Source organism: Temnothorax nylanderi, unplaced genomic scaffold (assembly GCF_030848795.1).
Source record: "Temnothorax nylanderi isolate EJ_2023f unplaced genomic scaffold, tnyl_v1.0 TNYL_tig0004_pilon, whole genome shotgun sequence".
NCBI lineage: Eukaryota > Metazoa > Arthropoda > Insecta > Hymenoptera > Formicidae > Temnothorax > Temnothorax nylanderi.
In genome coordinates, this window is record NW_027249066.1 from 3,611,164 (window position 1) to 3,638,405 (window position 27,242).

General features: G+C 41.6%; 1 protein-coding gene across 2 annotated transcripts; it reads right to left on the reverse strand.

The window, feature by feature from the left end:
- Positions 1-1,032: 1,032 nt before the first annotated feature.
- Dnt (tyrosine-protein kinase Dnt) lies at positions 1,033-25,324 on the reverse strand. Of its 2 annotated transcripts, none has more exons than XM_071710907.1 (8): positions 24,743-25,324; positions 7,521-7,648; positions 4,229-4,635; positions 3,954-4,154; positions 3,577-3,715; positions 3,045-3,337; positions 2,466-2,625; positions 1,033-2,169 (listed from the first exon to the last, which is right to left on the reverse strand). In XM_071710907.1, the coding sequence occupies exons 1-8, from the start codon at positions 24,843-24,845 to the stop codon at positions 1,921-1,923; spliced, it is 1,680 nt and encodes a 559-aa protein (XP_071567008.1). In that variant the 5' UTR covers positions 24,846-25,324; the 3' UTR covers positions 1,033-1,920. The 2 variants fall into 2 exon arrangements, with proteins under 2 accessions (XP_071567008.1, XP_071567014.1); XM_071710913.1 differs by having other exon boundaries at positions 3,954-4,139; positions 24,743-25,323.
- Positions 25,325-27,242: the final 1,918 nt, after the last annotated feature.

The following is a 27,242-nucleotide window of genomic DNA, read 5'->3' on the forward strand; positions in this document are numbered from 1 at the left end:
CTTCACGAAGCGTCCTCATTCGTAGGTATTGAACAGAGAGCGCATAATAGCGAGTGAACAACGTTAAATTCCGGATAAAACGATTTATAGCTAAGAAAGGGGAGGGCTTAATATAGGGGCTTGGTATATAATAGGGCGTCGGTATATTCCGATAATGTGATAATACATTTAAATGTTTAATAAATTGTAATATTTTTATCTCGTGGAATTATTCATAACCACGGAAAAATATTGCAATACGTGCTTTACGAGTAGAAGAATAAATCACAATAAAAATAGCTTTATTTTAATCAAACAATTTATATTGCAGGGCTTATAAAGTATCGAATTTACATACATTATATACATACAATTATTTTGATGTTTATAAATATTACGATAATTTTGAAATATTATGGATACAATTATTCATTTAAATATAATTTGATTACTCATAAAATGTGATATAGGTACTCTGTAAAATGCCAATAAAAGCTTTGTATTGATACAAATTTCTGCACAATGACGATTAAAAATTTTCCTTACTTATTTTTATATTTCATATGATTAAAGAATGATCCATATTGGTTAAAAATGTTTTAAATTATATTTTCATGATTACTCTACCTAATTTATTCATTTGTAATTATAAAAAAAATATAATAGCATATAAATTTAATATATACGCATTATATTATATAAAAATGAAGAAAATATGAAAATATGCATTCAATAATATTCGTCATTTTAAACGAGACATCGCGAAGACCGCCGTTAATTTTCTCACGCGACACTGGCACTGCTGCCATACGAATTACAAGACTCGTTTAGGATGTGACATATGGCTTTGACGAACGGTTTCCGAGAAAACAGAAACTCTTTCCACAGCGCATTTGCACCCTTCCTTTCATCGCGAAGAAAGGCTCGCCAGAAATAACCGGTGAACGATTTAAAACCGTGCTAGGAAGAATGACGTTTACGACTGTTTTCGTAGTGACGGATCACTCGTGAGTCGTGAGAGGGTGGACGCGGACAAAAGTAACGACGCTGTCATTCTGTATCGTATAGATAGAAATTTATTGGGCTCGCAACGCCTGCAGTTTGTACAATTATAGTCTCGTGCGCTACACACATGTTAATTATATACATACACGAGATTCTTTCGTCTAAGCGCGATTCGTATACTCATCGATAAACGCGTATGCACACGGCTTAAAAATATATTATGTACAAAAATACAAAAGAGAAAAAAGGTGGGAAGGTATTGGCACACTCGAAACACACTCATATATAGGCAAGCAAAGCGCGTATCACATGGCTCAGAGATTCGCCGTTTCACCACCGGCAGTACAGGTTTCCGAAAATGGGACTGGCGTTGCACGATGACGTATCGTGCTCGCCGGTTTTGGTAATCATGGTTGACACAGGTCGAACGAGCGCCAAACACATGGCGCAATAGAGGGAGTTCAGTCTTAACTTCTACAATATGAATAATTCACGCGATTTTTACATGCTGTGCTTATTTACTACACCTGTTTGATGTTTTGAGAACGTATCGCTTAGAAATATACATACAATATATTCCTGCGTGACTAAAATTTTAGAATTTTTTTTTATATGAAAATCATTTCGCAACAGTAAAATTCTATTCTAAATTCAGTTTTGACTGGCACTTAAGCGATCCACTTAATTACACAGTTTTGAAGCGAAAACTGATGTATATTTATATTACATTAGAATCTATCATATCTATACAGACTGCTATCAAAATGCTTAAATTATACGAGGACCTAAGTACTAAAATAATATATACACATTCCTATATTGAAGTCTGAATAGGATTCCTTGGAATAAAAATTTCGATATGTTTAAAAATTCAATGGAGACAACTTAATAGCAAAGTTCAGTCCTATGTACTTTACAGCCAGTGAGCACGCTCAATTAAACATATCGCGTTAATTGAGTGTGAAAATCTTGTAGACAAACAATCAATTGACTAAACGTTGGCCTCTCGTCCGCTGACATCGCCCAACAATACGCCATCACTGCGAACAGCTCGTCCGGACAGTTTATCGGTTGTGCCAACCTGTATCCCTCTCGGAGATAGGATGCCATCTCAAATGGATCCACTTCTCCATAAGGCTGTTGTGCCAACGTCGTTAGCTCCCACAATAAAACACCAAATGCCCACTAAAATTTCATAAAATATCATGATGAAAATAACACAATATAACATACATCATTTTAAAATAGTCACTATCGCCGTATAAACGTTTAACACTATATAAACTGTGAATATAGAATAAAGACTTTAATTAAAACTTTGATTTATCAAAAAATAAAAGCATTAAGGAGGAAATATCAGATAAATTGGAAAATATTTGATATTTATTCTATAGTATTTTTAATTTTTATTATTATTCTATAGTATTTTAATTTTTATTCCATTCTTTCTATAATATTTTGAACTCGTAAATGTTACTTACCACGTCAGAAGCTGTAGTGAAGGTCTTATTGAGTAAACTTTCTATCGCTAGCCACTTGATAGGGCGATTTTCGTTATCGCCAAGGCAGTGATAATCCTGTGGGAACAGATCTCTAGCCAAGGCGTTATCCGTAATCTGTACTCTTAAGTCATCGTCCACCCTGAAAGATAAAAATCGGTGAACTTGGGATGACGATCGTGTCGGAGAAGCACAGATCACGCGATTTCATTACCCCGCATCGTTATAAATACTTTCCCCGAATGGAAGTCAGGCAGATACCAGCAATTAAAGCCTTACGGTAACACACCGGTTATTAAGTCTACGCGCAATTAATTCGGTAACGAGACGTAACGGACTTTAATGTACAGCCATATAAAATCCGAAGCCGACCGAGCTATATTGAAAGCGATATATCTCCAGCAGTAAAAATTTTAGAGACACTCAAGGATTTATAAAACGAGTAAATTAACTTATCTAGAACTAATGTAAAATATATTTAGTGGATATATTTATGCTTTAAAAGAGGTCTAACATCATACACCTCGAAAAAGCTTGTAATGATTTATTGTTCTTACTTACACGCAATTTCTGGCAGCCAAGTCTCTATGAACGAGCCTTTTTCTGTGAAGATATTGTACACCTTTGGCAGCTTGGAGTGCCATTTCAACCACTTCTTGCGTGGTAAGAGCCCTCGGAGGTCCTTCGTTACTATACTTGCACCTTAATAAAAATCTCTTCATATTTCTGTAGCCCGTGTGTGGGTACAACAGAAAAGGCGCGCCTCGGTCTTCAATGGAAACACCGAGAACCGGAAGTAACGCTGGATGACTTAGCCCGTACAGGGCAAAACCTTCTCGCAATAAAAGAGCCACCTTTTCAAAACAAAAAAATTATATTTAAATGTATCATCTTGGCCACATTTTAAAAAAGAGACTTATCTCTTCGTAATAAGTAAGATATTCTGTTTTTTAATAAGATAATATGATTAAAATAGCTAATATACGCGTTTATTTTATATTTCTATATCGATAATTATAATTATATTATTAATTATAAATATATAATTATCCCCAAGAGCGTCATTTGAGAGAATCATTTCAAATTAACCTACTTGCGATTGGGATGCGTGCTCGGCAGCAGTTTTCACCAATACGTCCTTCGAGGATGAAGCGCCTTCTTCGTGGTAACTGCCTCTATACACGCGCCCAAATGTTCCCTCCAATTCAATACTAAGGAGGCGCACCCTGCATCTGTAATGCGAGGAAGATTAATTCTTTCGTTCAATTCTACAATTTTTCACCTATGTCTGCGGTATTAGATATTTATAAGTAAATAAAAAAAAGATTTATTTTTATGACGTTTGTTGTCACAAATAAATAATCTATCTCCGAAAATTGATTGTCAGACAATCAGGTCCCATATAAGAATATTATTCAATATTTTTTCTTAACTTAATCCAATTAATTTTGTTGAAAACGTGATAATCACCTTTGCACAGTGATTTCCTGGATTCTTTCGTGAAGTTCTCTGTTAGGACGATCATCCAGTCTTCTATAAGACGATCCTGACGCAGCGGAGGTAGGTGGAGGTGTTTCCGGTGATAAAAAAGTTTGTGCAGGCCCCACTCCGGTGCCTCTTTCCATGCTGCACGCTGAACTGAGTCCCCTGGATTCCCTGCAATTCACAAATCTTATATATATACATATATATATTCAAAAATTTACTCAACTACTCGCTTCTCTTTAATGGTACGTTTCACTTACTGTAGAGGATCTCGGTGTCTCCTGGTCTTCTTATCGCGCACATAGTAGGCGATAATCAAGACGATGATAATCGCCAAGAACGCACCCGCGCAACCAATCCCCACGTAGAAAAGCTGACCGCCAGAAGTGGAGTTAGAGGCTGCAACGAGGACCTCCTCGGGCTCGGTGTAACTCTCTTTCTTCATACAAATTTTTTTTCGCTTGAACTCCAAAGTGGTGGTGTTCTTCCTCGGTAGCGAGACATTTATTCGGAGACTGAGGTCAACCTCTACATTGTAGGGCCCGCAATGCAACGACAAGGCCCACGTTTGCACATCACCGACGGGTATCTCGCCAACTTGGGAAATGTTCAGGGAACTGCTCAGCACCGAAGGATTGCTGATGTCCACGGACATCGTATATGGCAGCTGAAAGCATCGAGAATTTCACTTTTATCTTATTAATTCTGACTAAGATATTCTTAACTTGCGAAAAACTAGAAAGTTGGAAATCTTTGCAAAAAAAGAACGTTGCAGAAAGAATATACCAATTAATATAAACGTATGTCATATAGTCAATCCACACGCTCGAATGATCGAAGTGTAGTGTAGAACGAAGCGACGAAAGGGTTGAGAAAAGTAGCGCGCACACGAGCGTTCGATAAGTACGGATCTTAATTGTAACTCTTGCAAAGGATACGCAAAACAGACGGAACAATGTCGGAGGTTTGGCCGGCTACCGCTCCGTCATAATCTCAAGAACGTTGAACTATAATCTCGAGCGTACCGGCCATTCTCGGAAGACAATTTGTGCTCAGCGAGAGCAAAGCGAGTCTAGAGGACTCGCGAAAACAAGAGTGGAAAGAAAACGGCGAGATGGGGCAGGACGAGGGGTGGAAAGGCCGGTAGAAGGAAGCGAGGCTAGGCGATGCAGAAGCAGCGAGCGAGCGAGCGAGCGAGCGAGCTGATTACTAGCTCGCAGTGATGATCGGTTCTCGGCCGACCACGAGGAGAGTACCTCGTCAACTTGCCGGCTTGTCGCTACTGCTATCTGACGCTCTCCTGCGGTCTTTTACGGCCACGAAGACCGTGGCTGCCGCACTATGTGGCCAGCCAGGCAGTGTTTCTTCTAAATGGACTAGCGGATTTCCAGTTAAGAATTTAAATTGACGAGAGATGAGAGATTTTTTGTGATATCCTGATTCTCAATATATCTTGGCGAGTAACTTTCTTGAGATATAAATACGAACAGGAAGATATAATTATTATTTTATTTAATAATGGTTGAGAGAATATAAGAAAAAGAAATGTATGTAATTGCAGCAATTAAGATATAAAATGTACTTCATCATCTGCGCTTTTTTTTGCACAGTAAATACTGTATAATTGCTTATGACAGATGGCACGACAACGACATTGTGATGGATGGGACATTCTTGAAAAATGTCTTTGCGCGGTTAGGCTATCTTTGTACTTTCGCAAAGGACGTCAATTTTCATATAGCTTCGGAAAAAATTCCCATATACCGCGCGCGACTCGCACAATGCAGCTCCTCCTGTAAGTCTCGTTAATTTTCAAATCCGCCATATGCTCTTCATCCTCAATACGGAACGACGTTGCGTGATGCGCGAGGGAAGGAAAATTTCTACCCGCGCGCTATACAAATACCCACGCAGCAAACGTCCGCGATCGAAATTGAATGCGCGCTGCCTGGCGCGCAACGCCGCCAGGAGGATTCCCCTGATAATTCGACGTGTACGGCGTCGCATCCAGAAACCGCTTTATCGCGGCACAATTCCCGCAGGTTTGACGGACAGGCGCTGGTTTAAGTACCATTCAAGCCACTCGGTTTTGCCGCGGAGGTGACGGATGTCTTTGGGTCGCTCGTCAGTCTTCCTCATCTCCTTTTTCAGCCCTCTCCCCCTTCCCCCCTCTCCCACCAGTTGTCTGCTGTATCCCGAGACAACTGGAAGAAGTGGATGGACCACTTTGTCCCGCTCCTGGATCCGTCCTTTTTTTCCGCGCATCGTCGACGAGTCAATCGGACACCCCGCCGCATTCTGCCCACTTTTCGCCGCCACTTTGTCAATGTACCACGGATGTCGACGGCGAGCAGCGGGCAGAGAAGTGGTTTGCGAGGATTCGCCGATGACTCATGGACGAGAGAAAGAGAGACGGTCTCTGGTTTCGATTTTATATCCCCGCATGAATATGCAGCTGCGCGATTCTCACCGTCATAACTATCGCGCGATGTGTCTGCCGCGTCGTTACATTACGAGTAACATAAAATTAATTCGCACGGTAGGATGCCCGTTGGTTATTTATTCGGGACAAAAAGTAGGAGAAGTCGATCGGTGGAATCTTAATATTAACGAACGCGTACGATGAAAATAAAAGAGAGAATTCACCGATGCGAGAAACACGAAGAGGAAATACGAGCTTTAATTAAAACATGAAAGAAATCCGAGATAATTAATTGTTGTCTGATAAACGAATACATCACGTAATTTCCATCGTGCTTCACTAACGAAGGTTGAACGTTGCATATTTCATTTGTTCTTGAACTGAGAAGTCTACGCCATTGCGAGCGCGCTGAGAACTTGAAAAACTGAAAGGTACGAAATGCCTCGATAATCCCGATAAGTACAGCCACGCCAGAAGGACACGATAGAAACGCGAATAAAGATCGGCTAAAGGTCTCGAATGGCTGGACGAATGGTGTGATCGCTGAACCCTGAAAAACGCTGAGGTTTGTCGGATGAGAGACCCGTCGTCTCTCAAGTGTCTTACGTGCGGTGACGCGAATTCCTACGTTAACGAGCAATTTCAGCATTTCTCAGCCGCGGGCGACTTTAATCCCGGCGAAGAAGCGCAAAGAGACGCGGGAGGAATGGCAGAAAAGTCAGAGAAACGTAAATAAGAGACGTAGAAGGCACTCGCCGAGAACATTGTGCACGTAAATATCTCGCGCATGGATAATTCTTCCAAGTACTATCCCTTTAAACTCTTTTGCTCTTGCGCAACACCTTAACCGGGAACGTCTCAACAAAAAGTCGGAGACGTCTTTTGCTCTAAATATTTCGTGATTAACTCGTTTTAAAGTCAAATTGCTGCTTTATGAGAGTCATCCGGTACAATTAATGCAAATTAAAGTCAGCCTTTCGAAGTACACTGCCCGACAATTGCATAGTTATATCTTCATTTAAACTTTCATTACTATCTTTACTACTAACGGCTTTTCACGACGCAGTCTGTACAATTATGCGCCAGCGTTAAAATATTAATGTCCATATTATTTTATTGCACGAACTTACCGGTCTACCAGCGAGATTTTCCCACGTGAAGTGGAGCCTGTGAATCTGCGCTAATACAGGAACGACGAACTTCATAGCATATTCGTTTACGGCGCCTTCCCTGACGTAAAATAATTCTCCGTTCAATCCTGAAATACATAAATTTATCTTTTATTTGACAGAAAAAAAGAATCTACATAAAAATATTCAAATTCTTCATGTTTATAAGAATTATAACTTGCAAATTATTATTTCATAGAAATTGATATAATATATTTGTAAATCTTTGGGGTTTACCAAATTAATAGCGTGACTTGTTGTGCTTAACAGGAAAGAAATATTTATTTGTTTGTAGATTTTTACCCTCCCCATGCATAAGAAATTATCTGATTACGAGTGGATGACTCATTCCGTTCCAGTCATGTTACAATTAACATAGCGTGAGTTTATCCCACAAATCTGCGTATCGTGTGACACCAGCATTAAAAATGTCTATGCGCGTCGTATTTCAAGGGTCACGAAAACTTGACAAATATATTTGAAAGTAAAACTATATGGGGGACGGCACACAGAAATTATTACCTCAACAAGATTTAAATTAATATTTATGATAAAAAATATAAACGTTTTAAAATAAAATAGAAAAATAAAGACAGAATAGTAATTTTAAGTTTTGGGTAATAATTTCGGGTAATATAATAAGCCTGCTTGTTTACACGACTTTTTTTTTAAAGCGGATCAAAATCGCATTAAATGACACAGAGAAGATAGCTTTCCTAGATACACAAATAATTTTTCGTGGAATGTATTGACACGTATTAATAATTTGTTTGGAAATTAATAATTATATATTTACATTTATAATATAACATACTAACACGTTGATCAACATTATTCGAATTAAATTCTTTAAAAGATAAAAGACTTGTTTGCCTAAATTATCTTTAAACACAGAAATAATTAACACCTGCGGAGATAAAACGTACTTTGTACACAGACAGAACAACAGATTGCCGCGTGATGCGCATTCGCTTCGCTAAATTTTCGCCCATCCCATTCGGACCCACGCTTAGCACATATTATGCTACCGGACGACTCAACCGAAGCGAAGGTTGGCGTGCGGGAGCTGCAAGGTTACGTGGGCGAGCTAGCGAAGGTGGAGTATCGGGTGAGTAAAGAAGGAGAATCTGCCGTGGAAGGGACCGGGACATGGGCACACGTCGTGTTCTCCCTCGACGAGGGCCTATCCTTTGCGGTTGTATCTGATAGCGTGCTTAACGAGGCACGAGTTGGATTTTTAAGTCACCCGAAGACAATGTGCCGCGCTGCCCCCACGGTCGTGTCTTTGCCTTCGGTTCGCCTGGGCTCGTTCGGCCTGCGTCTCCCTGCTTCGTTCTTTTCTGTAGACCTACGGCCTTTACCGGTTTTCTGCATCAGATATCGTATACATACGACCTCAGTACCGGTCGTTTTTGCGGCCGCGCCGCGCCGTGCGGGTGCCCGTCGTAAAAAGGACGAAAAACGATCCCGCGTGTGTTCCTTTAGAAATATTTATTGAGAAACCTACGAATCTCCGTTGGTTTCTACCTGCTCCGAAAATCGATTTTTCCTGAATATCAGAAGTGACATGAAAGAATAAGCCAATAGAGGCAGGTGCGCTTAATGCCTTTGAATGGCGAATATCGGCGAATACAGTGTTTGTTGTTATTTCCTTTCACAGAAATTCGCTGCTTTACGAATAATATATGAATCGATTCACAAGGATAAAGGTCTCTAACGGATAATAATTAATTGCGCCTCGGTACGTTTCTGTTAGATAATCCAATTCGCGCGATACATTCCCCGTAGGGAGTCTTTCATGGTCGTTAATCCGGCGCAGTCCACTCCATTCCCGCGCGTTGGAAGGTAAAGCGTAATCCTTCCGGCATCTAAGATAACTTCACCTCGTCATCATCTCTACCCATCGTCGTCGACGACGCTCCGACTATGACCTCGTTACCCGCGGTTTGCCTCCGCCGCCTCTTATCTATATAGTCAAGAAGGGTGGCAGCAACCTCTTTGGCACTCTTCCCGTGCGATTATGCGGGAACTTTGTAAGCGGGTGGAAGCAGGTCGTCGGGTACCAAAGATCCTTTGATGTCTGCTATGCCTACTGCGAGCACGAGAGCTAGAAAGCGACGAAAGGGACGTGCGAGCTGGCGCGGGAAGGATAAGGAGAGGTTCAAAGAGGAAAAAAGCCCTTTCAGTAAAGGCGTCGACCCTTGCAACTGCTGCCAGGCACAATTGTCACGAGGGATTGTGCGGGACTATAGGCACCTTTTTTTCACATAAATTGCACCTACCGTTCACTGTCCACCGACTACCGACCGATATCTGTTGAATCGAATACGGAATTATTACCACTTTCACAAGCCACGATGGTAGATAAGAAACGGAAAGAATTCTTGGACCACTGTTGAATTTAGCCGGTCCGTTCGCGCGCGGATAAAGATCTAGGATCTCTTTGGTGTATTTTGAGGAAAAAGCACAACTAAGTCGTTATATTTTAATATATAAATATATACATATAATATATGTAATATATTATCTAACTTATTAATAATATATAAGCAGAATTAATATATAAGGGTTTTTTTCATAATAAGCGAGAAAAAATAGCGCGTCATTAAAAGAATTATTAATAATTCTAGCTTGAGTAATAAAATTCCGATATTCTTGAAATATTAATTAAAATTGAGAATTATTCAGTTTCCAGTGAGACAGGATTTTAAAAATTGCATTTGATTGTATGATGATTAATTTAGTGAAGTATTATAAATTTAATAAAACGACTTCAAAGTAATTTGAATAAAATAAAATTAGGATGAGTCGCGCATTAAAAATCAAAATTCAAGAATTCTGTTTCAAGAATTTTTAGATTGCATTACTATATCAGATTGCAAAATTGCAATTATTCCAACTCGAGCGCGCAATCGCATAGAAAGAACTCGTAACGTTAAAGATTAAAATGAGAGAAGCAAGAAAGAAACGGAACAGATAAATGGCAGATAAAAAGGCTATTCTGAACCTCATGGAAGTACGATATCTTGAATACTTCAAACTATTTGAAGGGAGCCAGCGCTACGGTACAGTCTCCAGCTCGCTCAACTACTGTCTGGAGACGCAATAATTCTAAAGAAGTACTTTTTACTCCCCTCGAAAGAGCCGAATAGGCGTATGAAAGAAAAATGCTGCCAGGTACGAGTGCAGCCGGAGAAATTTCACACGCCACGGTATTCTGCGCTGTCAAAATACGGCATTGAGCCACGTTGATGAGTAGAGATCGCCGAATAATAGAGCGGATACTACGGGTGAGAATAAGACGTTTAAGACAGTGAAGTACTATTAGAAAGAATACACCATACGATCTTTGAAGTACTCCGAGAAGATCGAAAAGACTCCACAAAAAATAATGCTTTGAAGTAACAGCGGCTTAATAATAAAACCTTGTTACAATATGTATATAAAATTGATTAATGTAATTTACAATTACAATTGCATTTATCTTTTTGAATATTTACAATGACATACATAACGTAACATGTAAATCAACACTTTGCAAAGAATTAAAGAACAGGCATAGAAAATGTATGTACGTAATACGCGGTCTCTTTTATACACATTTTATGACCAAATTTTCTAAAGAAATCCAAAATTTTTCTTTATTATTTAATAAAGAAAAATTCTGGATTTTTTTTTCTAAGCGCTGCGCTGTCTTGAACGCGTCAGATATATCAGTTGCAAGATACACAAATAGATCCAAATTCTATTTCAGAATATTAAAAGAAACTTGATACGTTCGTCACTTCTTAGCTAGAATCTTCGAAACAAAAATAGAGAACGCGCTCGTGAGCCGAAATATGAAAATGAATCCCGAGCGAATAAAACGAGCGGATGCGTGCATAGTGCGAGGGCGCGAAACCAACCGCGAAATTCTGCGGTGCGACGTGTCCTCCGCTGTCAAAATATGGTATTGAATGAAGTTGACGGGCGCAGCTCCGAGACTGGTCGAATAAAAGGCCGAAGTGCGGGGCCCCAGTGCAGAATCGCCTTCAACGGGGTCTGCCACCGGCGGGAATCGAAAGGGGGAGGGCGGTTCTGGGTCAGAAACCCAACACCTTCCGAATATGAAATCCGGTACGGGTATAACGAGATCCTCCCGTGGTGAGGTTCTTAAAAGCGGAGACCCAAGAAGCAGAGACGGACGAGAAAGAGGGAGAATCGAAAAAGAGGGAAATGCAGAAGACGGAGGCGAAGGTTCGGAGGAACAGGAAATATTGGATTCAACGCGACGCCTACTCACAATACGGCCTGCGCGATTTTCGGTCGATTCCCGTTCCATGCCGTCGCGTCTCGTGCATCAATAGCGTGAAACGACAGGTCGCCATGGAGAATACTGGGATCTCGAATAGGTCTACTATTCGAGTGTAATGAGATTATGGGGGAATTTATTCCTAACAAGTAAAATAAAATACGCGTTTCATGGGGAAAGACAAGATTTTCAAAAGAAATTATTATTTCAACACTGGAACTTATCTGATATCCTGTCTTTGTTTTTTAAAAATGTTGTAACCGATTAAAGCATCATTTCACGTACACAGAAATGTCTATTTTGCAGCATCGATCGATTCTGTTTCGCACGGGGGTGGCTCGCAATTCTATTCATCACGCGCATCGTGACGGGAGGAGCAATAAATCTCGATATTCCGAATCTGAACGCGAAGTCGCTGCAGGCGCGCGTTCAGCGTGCGACGAGCGCAAAGGCGCGCTGTGATTTACGACAAATTCCGCCCTCCGCGTAAAGTCCGAACTTTTCTGAGGAAAGTCCGGCGTGTTAACGTGCTCCAAAAATGATCCGCGAGCGAGGTTAACGACCAGATCAGCGCCAGCTGGCATATACCCGCCGATATCTCGGCTCGCTGCCTCGAGAGATCTAATAACGCGTTCGCGTCTGTATGCGTGCGCGTACGCCGCGTGTGTACACGCAATTTCACGTACACGGGCGCGCGCGTACGTGTTGCTGCTGCCGCAGCGCGAGATATTTTTCACTTTCGCCATCACGAGCAAACGACGTGGGCGTCTATACACAGGGTGACTCAGATGCCACGCCCTTTCTCCTGATTACGGATCCTTTATCCGAGCTCGAAATAAATTTCCTCATATAAATATCGATATTCAATATTAAACCCCTTTACAATCGAATAAATCAAATTTTTATTAGAGCGAGTCTCGTTTTATTATTTGATTATATTGGTAAAATTGTATGCCTATCTATATCTAGTTATATATATATGTCCACGTGACTGCTGATGTTTTGATATTTAAAGTACATAATCCTCTCCGTGTTCATTCTTTTTAAAGAACATATACGTGAATTCTGAGACATTCCGCGTACCTGAGGCGCACACGCATCGTGGCCACATATCGCGACTCCCTCATCCACGTGCGAGCCGAGTGCATATATATAATGCAGGAGGCTGGCTGCTTAGCATATATCGAACGGCCTCCCTCCCTCTGTGCCGACAGGGGTCTCCTGAATAACCCATAAGTTCTGGACAAGTCCTGAGCGTCGTTTGTACACTCTCTCCTGCTGCCTTCCCTACCACCTCCTCGGTCAACGTCGAGTCCTCCTCTGTCTTTTAGCCCGCTCCCCGCTGTCTCCTCCATCTGCTTTCTCTTACTCCCTGAGCTCTTCTCCTCGGGCCATAGGTTAAATCCAGGAAGGCGTAACTTCGCGCGACATCAGTTATAATTCACTCCGGAATAACGTTAAAGAAGAGCAAAGATAGGCAAGACAGGAGAAAGAGAGAGAGAGAGAGAGAGACCGAGGGGCGAACCGCAGCTAAGCTGCCGTTTCTAGGGCCGCTCGACGGGCCTCACAAAGTTCCAACGCTGCTTTACGATCTCCGGAAGGATTAAGGAAAAGTCGTCCGGCAGTCGTATTCCTTTACTTTGAAATCTGGTTCGTCGATTGTAATGCATCGACGGATTTATAAGGTTGCGTGAGAAAAATGGAATGGCGCATGAATGCTTCATCGGCAAACTTATATTTACATTTTTATGATCACGAAACAAAATTTAACACCCTAGGAAAAAAACTCTATTGACAATATATTTCTGCAACGGTTTTTACGTACGTATTTATTTAACGCATCCGTGCATAAAATATAGCAAAAATACGAAGGTTGCGAGTACCTATACATTTTTTTTACTCTTTAGTGAATATACGCACATTCTGTAAACGTTATTCATCATCAAACCGCGAGTCATCCATTATGATCAGAAGTCCATTCTTACTCTGTGGTTACATTCAGAAGTGGCAAGTATTTCCGAACAAAGCGCATCGCGGCGTAGAATAAACTCCGAATGGATCCTGCGAGCGATGCATCATACATAACGACCGCGGTTTAGGTTTATTTGTCGAGGGGAGAGAATAGTAGCGAAACAGGAACCAAAGTAAACGTCGCCGGGCCAGGACGTGATTCTGGCACATTGGGAGCTAAAATAATATTGTTCGCGAAGCTGGCACCCTCCTCGTGGCGGCGATTGCTCGAGATGCGACTGCACGATACGTCGTTATATCGGACACCAGCCACGATCGTCGGGGCGACTAAACAGGGGTTGACAGATGGGTGGGTTGATTGAGATGTCGTCGGTGTTACGACATATGGCAGCACTAGCTGGCAATCAGGACTCGGACATGAAGAGGATTACGCGACGACTGGATTTATCACGACAGTGGGATCCACTGTCTCTCTCTCCCTCTTTCTCTGCCGTAACACGTTCGTGCACAACGCGAGATCGAGGAAGCTCGTTAAGGCCAGGCCCGCGAGGACGTCGAGTCGAAGGAACGATCCGCGTGATCCTTTTAGATCCGTTTCAGACGGCTTTCTTCGGATTTAATCCTTCGAGCTGTCAACCGCATCACGTCGTACAATTATTCTGATTTATTTCCTAATTGCCTGTAGTGAATATTTCTCATTTCTTTGAAATCCTTTTTCTTTCGGTACAATTTTATTACTTGTATTTAATTTTTTGAGTCGTAATCTTTTGATATAGCATTATTATAAATGATCGATTGTAGGCGATATGATTTATACAATTCGTTCGTAAAAGTTATTTCGATTTTCATGAATTTAATATGAGCGAAATACATGAGGTATATGTTACTCTTACATATAAAAAAGTTGCTAGTATTAAAATTTAAATTAATGTCTGTAATCAGCGAGTAATAATCAAATTTATTTTTTTACATAATATTGATATTAAATATTCTTAAATCACGATATGTAAATCAAAGATTTAAATTACTTGCGTTATAAGTTACTTTCTAAAACACATTCCACATTTTCTTTTTTCGTAATTCGCGTCAGAAATGAGCGTCTTTGACGGTTGGAAAAAACTGACCTAAAGATACATGTGTTTCGCGAACATCTCCCTTCGCAGCGTCTCTAGAGGAATCAATCTTCCCAAAGGATTCTCCGCTGGCAGTATGGAGCGATTGTCAAGCGCGATTTATCACTGCAGTCTGTCAGGGGACAACTCCTACGCCTTAAAAAAAAGAAAACGAGAGAGGAAGAGAGAGAGAGAACACGAGAGGTAGACGTAAAAAGCGGACACTCTATCCCCCGCTGTGGGATCCGAAGAGAACCCCGGAGTGGACCCCAAGCCCCAATGTGATGGCATCTCTAGGCTACAGGCTCCGAAATTTTAAAGTTACCTACCGGCGTGTTCCTCTTCCTGGCGCCGATGGGCCGATAAGACCCGAGGGACACGCTTCGAATTCCGTCTGCTGTCATGAGAATGACATAGAACACGACAGGACACTCGAAATGCAAAACCCTGATGGTAGTGCACGAACTGCCCGACGAGTTCTATTTTTTATTGTAACGCGCGATGGTTCGATAAGTCATCTGAAGAATTGCTCGACGCAACGCGACTTCGATGAAGAACAAGAAAAACGTTAATACCGAAATGAACTTCGAGACCCGATAACAGTCTACGCTAAATCATAATAATCCTCTTCCAGGCAGTTATTAAAGCGAACGTCAAGATACAATATTCGGATAAGAATAAACGTGAACTTCGAGATCGTGCGCGATGTTTATATTACGGCTTACTTTGACCCGAGCTTGTCGTCTCAAAGAGAGATACGAAAGAGAAATCATTTCGGTTTCTAGAAAATAAAGATATATTATGAAGTTTCTTTTTTCACGAGCCTGAAGCGGACGGCTATTGCTTAGGGCCTTGGCACATAGAAAAACTGAAGCAGTAAAACGTTAGCAGTAAGAAAATCAACAGTCCGGATTTGCTACCGCTTACGTTGTGCCTTAAATTCTTGACTGTGATTGGCTGATTTGCTTAAGTTTTACTGCTTAAGTTTTTTTTTGTGTGCCATGGCCCTTAGGGACCCCATTTGTCAAAAACTGTTTGTGAGCGCGAGAAAGCAGGTTCGCGTTCTTACTTGCCGAGTCACCCTCCATAAGGGCCGATGATCCGTGGAATAGACGTTAGAAAAATATTTTCTCCCAGGCAGGATTGTGGTGTTAGTACCGAAGCGAATGCGCTAGAGGATAAGGGAATACGTTCGAGAGGACCAGGACGATGGAGCGAAATGCTGGAATCACGTTCTTATATTGAACTCGAGAAGGGGCCACGTACCCACCGGATCTTTCGAGTGTTTTCCACGGAGGACCAGGAGAGACGGCGACTCATCTTCGAAGGAGCAGATGCTCGTTAAGATCCTGTCACTCAGGGCTCGCTTGGATGGAGGCTGCAGTGGTCTCGCGCGCGCGAACGAGGATTAAAAGATTCCCCGCGAGGATAACAGCGAGAAATTGATGGCTATTGCCGTCGGTGCGGAGCAATGAACGAAATATAGACAACTCGCAGATAGAGGAACGAACGTTGCGACTCTCAATTAATTGAAATAAAGTCGAATAATCATGCGAATTCTTTTGAATCTAAATTAATAGATCTATCTTTTTACGTTCGGACATTTGCCTCTTCTTGATAAAGAAATAAATACCACAGTTCAATAATTTTTCAAATCTGTTAATTTAGAATGATACGAGTGACGCGACGTATCAAATATAAAAATCTTTAATCGCGGGAATGTATATGTATAATTTCGTGCAATTCGGTTTAACATACCATGATATAAAAATGCAGCGGTTTTAATTATTTCCAGCATGCTTTTAGCTTTGCGCAGCATAACGATGCGAGATCAAAGAATCACAGAGAGAGAAAGAGAGAAGAGAGAAAGAGAAAGAGAGAGAGAGAGAGAGAGAGAGAGAGAGAGAGAGAGAGAGAGAGAGAGAGAGAGAGAGAGAGAGAGAGAGAGAGAGAGAGAGAGAGAGAGAGAGAGAGAGAGAGAGAGAGAGAGAGAGAGAGAGAGAGAGAGAGAGAGAGAGAGAGAGAGAGAGGATCTTGCATTTCGAGAAATAGAAAATGGGTCGGTCTAACAGAGCTTCGACAAATATCCTGTACGAATGCGGACTTCTGTGCCTTCCGCGATAATTCTCAAGAGAGAAGATTCTCTCTAACAATAAGAGCATTGACAGAGAATTGGGGTGCACTCGTTTCACCCCACGTCTTTGAAACCCTCGGGGCAAATGAGGTCTTTGAGAAAGTCGATTCCAATATACTATGATTCGATTGATGATACTAATTTCACACAATTACGAATTATATTGTAATTGTGTGTTGCGAAAGATTGCAATTTGGAAGGATTATTTGGCAAGTGACGTTAGAAATAAATATTCGTATGCAATGTGTTTTTGGATAACGTCAAATTCTACGTACAACATTTATACAACAATATGCAACAATAATCTGTAATCCTTTTAAATAACAGTAATACTTTTAAAAATTGCAGAAAAGATTATTTATTAAAACTCAACTTGAAAGAATTTTAGAATAAATTTATTATAATTAAGTCGAGGTAATTAAAGAGAAATAACATATTGTGAAGAAACAAGATCACATGGAGGCGATTTCCTTTGAAGGAAATCCACGTTTTCTGTGAAAGAAAAGTGCAATTGCGCATTTGGGAATTGGCAAAATTCCACTTATCAAAGCTTTCCGCCTCGGCTGTGTGAGAAAGATAACACATGTCGCCAAAGAAAATCGAGACTCGACAAATCATGTGTGCAGGTTGTTTTTTTTTTCCCAAGGATTTCCTCCTTTTGTCCCAAAATAAACAAAAACGCAAGAGACTGCCGAGACTGCGTTATCCCATCTTCCTCTCTCTCTCTCTCTCCCCCTCTCTCTCTCCCGGTTTCTCTTTCTCCTCGGAAGAAAATCCACGGGGGTTCCGTTCCTTCTGCCTACATCTCATGTAAATGCCCCACTCATACAGCGACCAGACGTGGCCCTGACGGCGTATAGTACGTTGCGTTGGACGATGCCGAACGAGCGAACGAGCCCGCGCGCACACACAAGTGAAAACTTAAGGCGCGGATCTTAACGAGGAGCCGAAGATTGATGCTAACACGGGCGCAGCATCCACCCGGCCCCCGGTCCATCCTGAAATTGTACACGCACGTTTCCTGTCCACCCCTCTCTCGTACCTCATCACTCTCTGTCGTTCGCGCGCATAGGTAGATAGATGTATCGCCCGGCGTCATCGTTGCACGTCCCCCTTTCGCTCCTCGCGCGGCGCATTGATCATTATAAATCTGTACTCTCTTGCGTTCTCGCTCCCACGCGTTTCTCAGGCGAAATGGGTCTCATCGACCATCACGATATTTATCGCTACCGGTCACCGGCGCGGCCTCTTGTCGCGGATCCATCGACTCGCCCGCGATTAATGCGTGTCGTTATCACGGGGCACGCATCAACGGCGAGTACAGCCACACCAATCCCTACGCCATTGTACGAGCATAAACGTTTTCACGGGGCCCTGGTCGGAGCCTTTGAAGCGGCCCTACTCCACGGGTAACATCAAGATGGGCCTGTCAGGCCCTAACTAGCTAAGGTCGAGTCCAAGCCGGACTCACACGAACGAAGAGATGCCCCTCGGGCCGAGTGTACGCTGTTTTCGTGTTTTGACACGGCCTTCTGACGGGTGACGCTCGTTCAAATCGGTATATTTGTGGTATTTGTCGTGCTATTAATTTTGTAAACAAATATAACATTGTTCCATTGCACTGCAAATAAATTTAGACACCAATAAGTCAAATAGTAGAATTTACTTGATTAAATAATCACAGAAAGATGACCGGTTTTAGGTAGACTTGATTTTTCCATTATTACATTTTACTATGTTATTGTATAAATTAAAAATAATATTTAGTTATTGAATAAACCTTTATACCTATAAATAATTTAGCTAAAACAATATTTCTGACACACAACGTATAAATTAAGTATCAAAAAATAATTTTTTAGAGAGTATAGTGCGTTGAAAATTATTTAAAATAAATCAGTCTTGTAAAAACGATATGCTCCTACGAGAAAGAGTACCATCCCAAAGCTGGGAAATAATTATCTTTATTAATTTATATTCGTTTATATATATGGCAATTGAGTCCGAGCAATACAACGTGAAATGGAAAGAGAACGGTAATATCGAATTGAATTTATAGTCGGCGAAGCGTCTTATTAAACAGGACAGAAAGTCAATCCGAATGGAAGGCGCAAAATTATGCCGCAACAAAATAATACGGTCGACATATTAAAACGACGGTACGAAAAAAGCCGAAGAGTCCGAGTAAAATAATGGATATTTGGAACGGAATAAATGGAAATGAAAGTATCCTTCCTGACGCCTGCGACGACGACGAACACGGCGAGTAACACGATCGCGAGAATCGATCGGCGATTAAACGTAATTTACTTCGCGCCTTGAGCAGCGTGAAATCGGAGAAGGAAGAATGTAACTTGGTACCGGTGAAATTCCGACTTATCTTATCCAAGTTAATGCTATACGATCCCCACGGAGTGTTAGCGGACGTATACGCGGGCAACGCCGCGGCCGCTTCCAGATAAGTCCCAAATTTTAAGACCGTGTCTTTGCCACCTGCTTACCACTTGCGGCGCAATTTATCGTCCGCCATTACGACCGGGAATTTATATACGACGGCTTCTCATATTCAATACCGCCGAGGTTGTTCTTCCTCCTCGTTGCCGATTATGCGCAGGTAACCGTTCGGAACGTGCACGATCGAGATCGATTTCTTCGACCGCGGTCGATCGTGGGGAACGGACGAAAGAAACAGGAAACTCTATAGCGAATACGGAAACTGGAAACCGCCTTGTTCCACGGGGTTTGGAAATCTCGGGGTCCATATGGACTGCGGGGCAAGAGCCGTTTTGAAATCGGTATATCGAGGGGTCCATCTGAGGGGCTGGCCTTCTACCTTGGTACTCCGGGACTAAACGAGAAAGCGATAAAAAGGAGAAGGTATGAAAAAAAAACAGCGGAGAGGGGACCGGGGAGGGAAAGAAGAAGAGGAAGAGAGAGAGAAAGAGAGAGAGAGAGAGAGAGAGAGAGAGAAGCGCGACCCTTGCGAGAACAAAACGAAAAGGAGTGACTCTGTCGATTATTCGGTGTCTAAACAAACTAGAGCCGGTCCTGCAAGCGCGGCGCGGCGCCCCACGCCGCCGTCGCTTAACAAGGACCTCGTTATAATATTTTATTACGCCTCTCGTATATTATAATGCCACGCTGCGCCGCGCGGACGAGGTTTCCTGCGGACGAGAGGTCGAGGTAGCTTTCGCGCAGTCATGTAGTCGTAGGAAATTTACTGCTATATGTTTCGTAGAAGGAATTGGGTACCCACACACACACACACACACACACACACACACACACTTTGACTGAGACGCGGCCCATCGTGATCGACGAAGCCATGATTGAAAACGCCAGTGGAATGACTTATCACGTTGTCAGTCGCGGATCCGCATATATTGACGAGAGTGTGTATCTCGCTTTCGAGTCGCTTCGGCATCGGCTCGACCGAGTATGCAAGTTTCAGACATCGCGCTTTTCGAACTCCACGCGTGAACCTCGAAGAATGCGACTCCACCCGGCTAGAACGTCTATTAATATCTATTTACATTAAATCGGTCGCGCCACGTTTTCCTTGCCGATTCTATTAACGTCGACGTTACAAAGTGTGCTGTTCGCGCACTTTCGACACATCTTTTGCAATAGTTTATGACGTCTTTGAATACAGAGATATTGATGCAAATATTTAAATATAGTATCTTTTCACTAGCCTCTTAATTTTTATCGTTTTGACAACTGAAAGTCATAAAGGTTCTTTAAACAATCGAGATTATTGAGAATTAAAGACTAATTGTAAGTTTCTTTGTTATTTATTTCCACTTGAAATTTAATTGCAAGAGAGTAATATTTTTTTTTAAATTCCTAATTCTTTAATTAAACTTTTAATATTTAAATAAAGGTATCTATTTTAGAGAAAATTTACGATGATTTAAATTATCGCTACGTAATAACCGTGCTACGTATAAAGCAGTGCTGATAGTACTATCTTGATAATTCCGTCATTTAATTCTGCAGAGTTTATTACGGAGTTTATGGTTTGTCGAACGTTTTGTGCTGCAATGAGGTCAATGAGATTGTTATGACAGATACTAATACGCAGAGTTACAATAAACGATGTGGCCAATTGCAATTTCATGCGCAGCCATAAATCTTTATCTTTAATTACAACGCATCATTTGCGTGATTTAAAACGCTCAACGATCGCGCCTCTGATGCTCCTCGCGTTGCAATAAATTATATTGAAGTGGAAACAATATAGCCGGCCGTATAACCGCTCGTTTTGCGTTATTGCGGTTACGCCAGTTTTTTTTCTCTCTCGCAATATTACAATTGTGCAACTTTACTAGATATGTCGCCGAATCATAAGCATTACAATCACCATAAAGCATTACAAATATAAATCATTATCAATATTCTAACGATGAAATTTTTACACACATTTTAATAAAAAGAGCATGCTTGATCATAATTCTGTATTGTGTGCAAATTTTAATTTTACTCATGAAATTTGGTTTTTTCGAATAAAGTGCGATGCATGTACAATTCAACTGCTCATCACGTTTATCCAGCTTGCACGCGGCGAGATTCCAATTACGTTTCCGCGTGTAGTCGGCACGTCATCGACGACTCCGACGCGTGCGAAACGTGCTCGAAACGCCGCCGATCGAGAGGCGAAACGTGCAATCCCACGCGCGAACGAACGCACTTCCCTCGAGGGCGGTCCCGAACGGGTTCAGGTGTCGCAGGGTCCGCGCGTCACCCCGTATCCCCGTCCGTACCCCACGGATAAGAAGCAACGAAGCGAATGCTTTTCGCGGTCCAACGGCCCGAAAACGAATTACCCTCCGTCGTGAAAGTTATCGAAGAAATATTGGTAAGTCCACGCCCGCCGCGCCTCTCGAGTGGCCCCTATTCGTTTCCGGCGCGACGATTCCCGTGCGTCGGGCTGAGCAACGATTTCTGACTATATAACGTGGCCCACGAATGAAATCCGACTGAGAGCGCGCGGTGGCGATAAAGAGGATCGAAAGCGTGAGAATGGAACAGCCGGATAGATCGGAAGAGGAAATGGCTTTATCGCGCTCGATGGGTGGCAATGTAAGATTACATATGAAGAACGGAGCGCAACATTTATTCTTTGTAAGCGCACCCTTTTAAGGCGCATTATATAAAACTCTGTTACGCGCAGATTGAACGCGCATTACCGTAATTCCTTCCAGCTATTGTTTCGACCACAAATGTATTTCTATGTTAACAGTATCCACAGATTTTTCGCGTATATTCCAACAATACATTTTTCCTCCGGATAACGTTGATATTAATGTAAATACAACATTAATACAGTTTTTTAACATTTATTTTTTTAAATTTTTTATAACTCGGATAATTATTTTGCCGAAGAGTGCAAAAATATATTCAGAGTTATAATGAATTGAAGAATAATAGACAAACTCGCTAACGTTACCTGAAATCGATGCCTCGTATCCGTAATAGGATTTATAAAAGTAAGAATTACGTGAAAAATTAGCGTTGTTTAATGAATCAATTCCTCGTGAAAGCGAGACGATAATGGAAAAGCAGATTAATGTTCGACAAGTGAAAGGTTCTTTCTATTCGTCTTTCAGGTATTTCGGTCGGTGTTAGATGGCTCTTGTGGCTATAAATAGCTTCGAATTCTCTCGCAACAATTCAGAATGTCTGATACAACGACTGTCCGTAATATCGCGGCGAACATTTCAACGCTCTACCGTGGCGCTATTGACATTCGCTGATTATGCATCGCGACGCGCGGTATGTTTCAATTACGGTGTGCGGTTAATGAAACAACTGCGCGCACGATGATGACGATTATTCATCGGATAGTTCGGAGCTTGGCGTATAAGCTATTGACGGACGATTATTTAACGTCCAACACTCAATTGCAACGCGCACTAAGCGTTCGTCGTTGTAGTTTTGGGGATAGACTTTCAACAATAGCTTCGTTTCTCGACATAATAGACGCGCAGGGATTTAAAAAAGGCGGATCCCTCCACTGTTCCCCAGTTACCTCATCGCAATAGCCGTGTTTGCCGCAACACCGCTCGTTCGAATTAAATCACTATCGATAATACGCCGTTAACAGCCCTATCTGATAATTGCGCGTGCTGCGTCGAGAATAACCACAAAGTGGAAAACGATCGCTTTAAAAGGGAATTCCGATACGAGATATGCGTGACGGCCAATTTTCCTGTTCTCAAGTCGCCCCTAACCGGATTTATACCTGAAATTATACCGGTTTCCGTACCCGAAGTTATTACCGTGCAGCACAGAAATGAGGGACGAATGAAGTGCGAGGTTTTGCTCTCATTGAAGGAATACGATTAACACGTAACCTCGGAAGAAATTGATGTTATTATATATACTTACACTAAAATGTAGTTCTGGATTCATTGAGATCTAGTCGCGATAGCTCGTTGAATATAATAACTTTTTGCGGATATTTTTATTTAGAGCCCTTTATTTTTTCACGCCACGTTACCCGGTACGACAAGATCGTGCGCCACAGACTATAAAATTAGATAGACATATTATTTATCTAACATTTACACGGTGTTTTTTTTTCTATGCAATACAAAACATATTTTTAATCCTTGCGTTATAAGAAAAATAAGACGCGCAAAGAAGATACGCTAATTTAACACATATGTAAACGATGTTTAAAATAGCGCAAAGGATACAAGAAAACACAATCCAAACTCAACGTTCAAAAATAACAAACGGCAGCAATGCGCAAATAGTCGGGAGAAGGTAATAGTGTCTAAAGCATGAACTCTTTGTTTTGAGTTTGTTTGTATGGCAATTTAAAAGTCCGAATTTATTTTCTTTGTTTAAAAGAAAAGGTTATCTCTCTGTATCATGTTGTTGTATGTTAACGTATCTTTGAAAATTCGTAGATTTTAAAAATCGCTTGCTTTCAATTTTTTAAGCCTGTAGAAAGATTCACTTTTTGCGGTCAAAAATTAAGTCTTATATCACTTTGGAGTATATTGAACTTTGTTTTACTGCACAGACAGTGGCACGATTGTCTTTTTCTTTTGCTCTTTCGTTAGATATTACTGTCTCCCACGGACGGAGACGAGATAAGTTTAAAGTTATGCGTTGAAAGAAACTGCATACAAAAGCACATGCATGTATATCGCAGTGAAACTTCTCTTATTGTCGCCCCAGCAATAATGCTCCAACTTATCTCGTTCTCTAAACTTTTAAATTGAATCTAAATATTAAAAATAATGCTTGATGAATCTCTGAATAGCCTGATATTATTCAACAGATGTAACTTTTTAAAGAATTATTTTGCAATTTTTGCGAATTGATTTCCACTCTAACGCGTATATATAATCGAAATGAATCAGGAAAGTTAATGTTATCGCAGAAACATTTATTATTGCTTCAATTTACATATTCTTCCTCTTTCTCTCTCTTTCTCTCAACAAATCACTTCAATTGATTTATAAAAATATATAAAAACGTACGTAAGTAAGAATAAAAGAAAAAGCAAGATCTTTCTCGGAGCATTATTGCCTTCACGGGTCTTCGTTAAACGGAGTAGCAGAGAACAATAACCGGCGAAACGGCTGAACGAACGTCGGCCTCCTACTCTCGCCTCTTCATTGCCCTACGAGTCTTACGAAGATCAACAGAAGTGTCTTACCCAGTAGCCTGCGAACCTCCGCGTAGCTGAGGAAGAGATTGAAGTAGCTCGCGGCTGGCCGCGCGACGACCAAAAGCAGCAGTATCACAAGTCGCCAGAGCATCGTGGCCGCCACGTGACGTTTGTACTCTCGTGTGTGTGTGTATGTATTTACGGCCGCACGGCACGCGAGAACACCCGCACAACACTCGTTACGCGCCGTTCATATTTCGCGCGATGCAAATCGGCGACGCGGGGGTAGCCACCAACCCCCGCGTGTGCACGTGACGCCCTTTTTCTTCCCTCGGCCGCGTGCGATTCCGCGCGAAAACGCGCGCCGGTCCCGGCACCCGTTTGACAGCTCGCGCACACGGCACGCGCGTTATATATCCGACGCAAGGGGCACTCCCACACGCGAGAAACGCGCGTTCGAGGCCGCCTCGATGCCCCGATGCTCCGCGACGCGTGTTGGGAGACGCGCGTACGACGAAATCGACAGGACGGTGCGGCGGCGACACGGAATGGTGCGAGCGGAGCGGAACGCGCTCATGGAGAGCGCGCGGCGTGCCTGCCTCGTGAAAGCCACAACCAGTTGTGTGCTACCATCGCCATGGGTCGTCTGGGGTCGGAGTCGGAGCAGGCCTATCTGCCGAGAGCGACCGAGCACGGCCGAGGCTTGCCGAGGTCCACCTACGAGGGAACCCAACGATGGTCGTAGGTCCACGACCAGGAGATCGAACGGCCGCGGCCGCGCTCCAACGAGACCGGAATTGAATTTAAAATTCACCGACGGGCGATATCGCGCGAGCGCAGAGTCGGCTTAGCTCCGCGCTATAAGCGCGACCCTCTTCTATTGTTTGCGACTTGACTCAATTTACGTTACTCCGGGCGACAGGTTAGCGGGGAAAAAAATTTAATACTCGAGGAGATCGCTCATTTTGCGCGCGCTGGGAAAGATTTCCTAGAATATATAATTTGACTCGTGCGTGTCATCGATCACCTGCTAACTGCAGCTGCAGTTTTGCTACTTGTCAACCTTTAATTGGTCAGCCTTTTAATCATTAAACTTCTGTCGTTTATCGCTAATTATTGATTTAAATCTACGATTTGCGGAGAGCATGCAACGTGCTCCGAACTCTCGTGAAATATTGATCAACAAGACCTATACTGTTTATCTATTCAGTGGCATTTAACGATATTCGAGCAGTCTATTGCGACAAAAACAAATCCTTTGACAAAACGACGCGTATATGCACGTGAAAAACAGTCTGAATAAAATCGAGGAATTCTTGAAATATTATTAATATATTAAAAGAGCTCCATTTTTGAGGCAATATATCAAAATATCAATGAGATATATGACCAATCGATGCTTCTCTTGTCAACTGATATTCACATCTTTTAATGGTTATTCGGCCTGTAATATTGGCGTTGTTAGCCGTAGAAAATCGTAAGCATAACAGCACTTCTCGCAAGCAATAAATTTCAGGACCTTTATTCACGGTACTTCGGTAACAGGCTCCGTCACGTGTTACCTGAAGTTGAAAGTCGCACCTCATTCCGCCAGGCAGGCCACTTCGTTTTCTTCTTTTTCCCTTGCGAGAGGCGTATAATACCTTGCTATCCAATTAACCGGTGCCAATCGCTAAAGAAAACAAAGTGAAAAGCTCTTTTATTTGTCTTTCTTATTCTTTCAACATGATTCAATCTGTCCTAGATAAATAAAATCGTACTAATGTTTCAAGTATTTTGCATTGATTACGTAACCGCAAAATTTAAATTTCTTTTTTTCTTATTAAAAAACACACGTATATATTAATTAGAAATATCAACACAGAGAAAAATAAAATCGTTCTACAGCCAAGGAAACCACTTACTTATTATTATTTTTTTTTTTTAAGTAAGTTTTCTTACAACAAAGAATATTTTCTTACTAATAATTTTCAAATATCTTGAAAGTCTTTGAAAAGCCAGAATATTGTTTTAAGTAAATCTAATACTTATAATGACTTTATGGTAGATTTACGGATACATAACCTTATCAAATATTTAATCCGCAAATCTTCTGGTTTTCAAAGACTTGTGTCAAGATATTTGAAAACTATTAGTAAGAAAATATTCCTTGTTGTAAGAGAACTTACTTAAAAGAAATAAAATAAAATAACTATAAGTGTTTTTCTTGCTGTAGAATGATTATTTTTATGTGTGAACTATTATAGTTTTACGATTTAAGAATGTTTACCAACTCGTAGAAGAAACAGATTAGTTTTCGTCGTCCAATCTTGTTGATCAATTTCCATTTAATATAATCGAAAAGTCACATTTCCATACATTATATTTTCCTATCGGCAGAAAATTGCCATGCATGAATCAAGATTATAAATCATACGTTCTGGCTGGGGAGAAGTGTGCGAGCAGTGAACGCTCGACATGTCAAATTGTTGATGATAAACCACGCATTTGATCACACTTTCCAACGTTTTCTCCTCTTCGATTATTATTGACGGCAACGGCTTTTTGT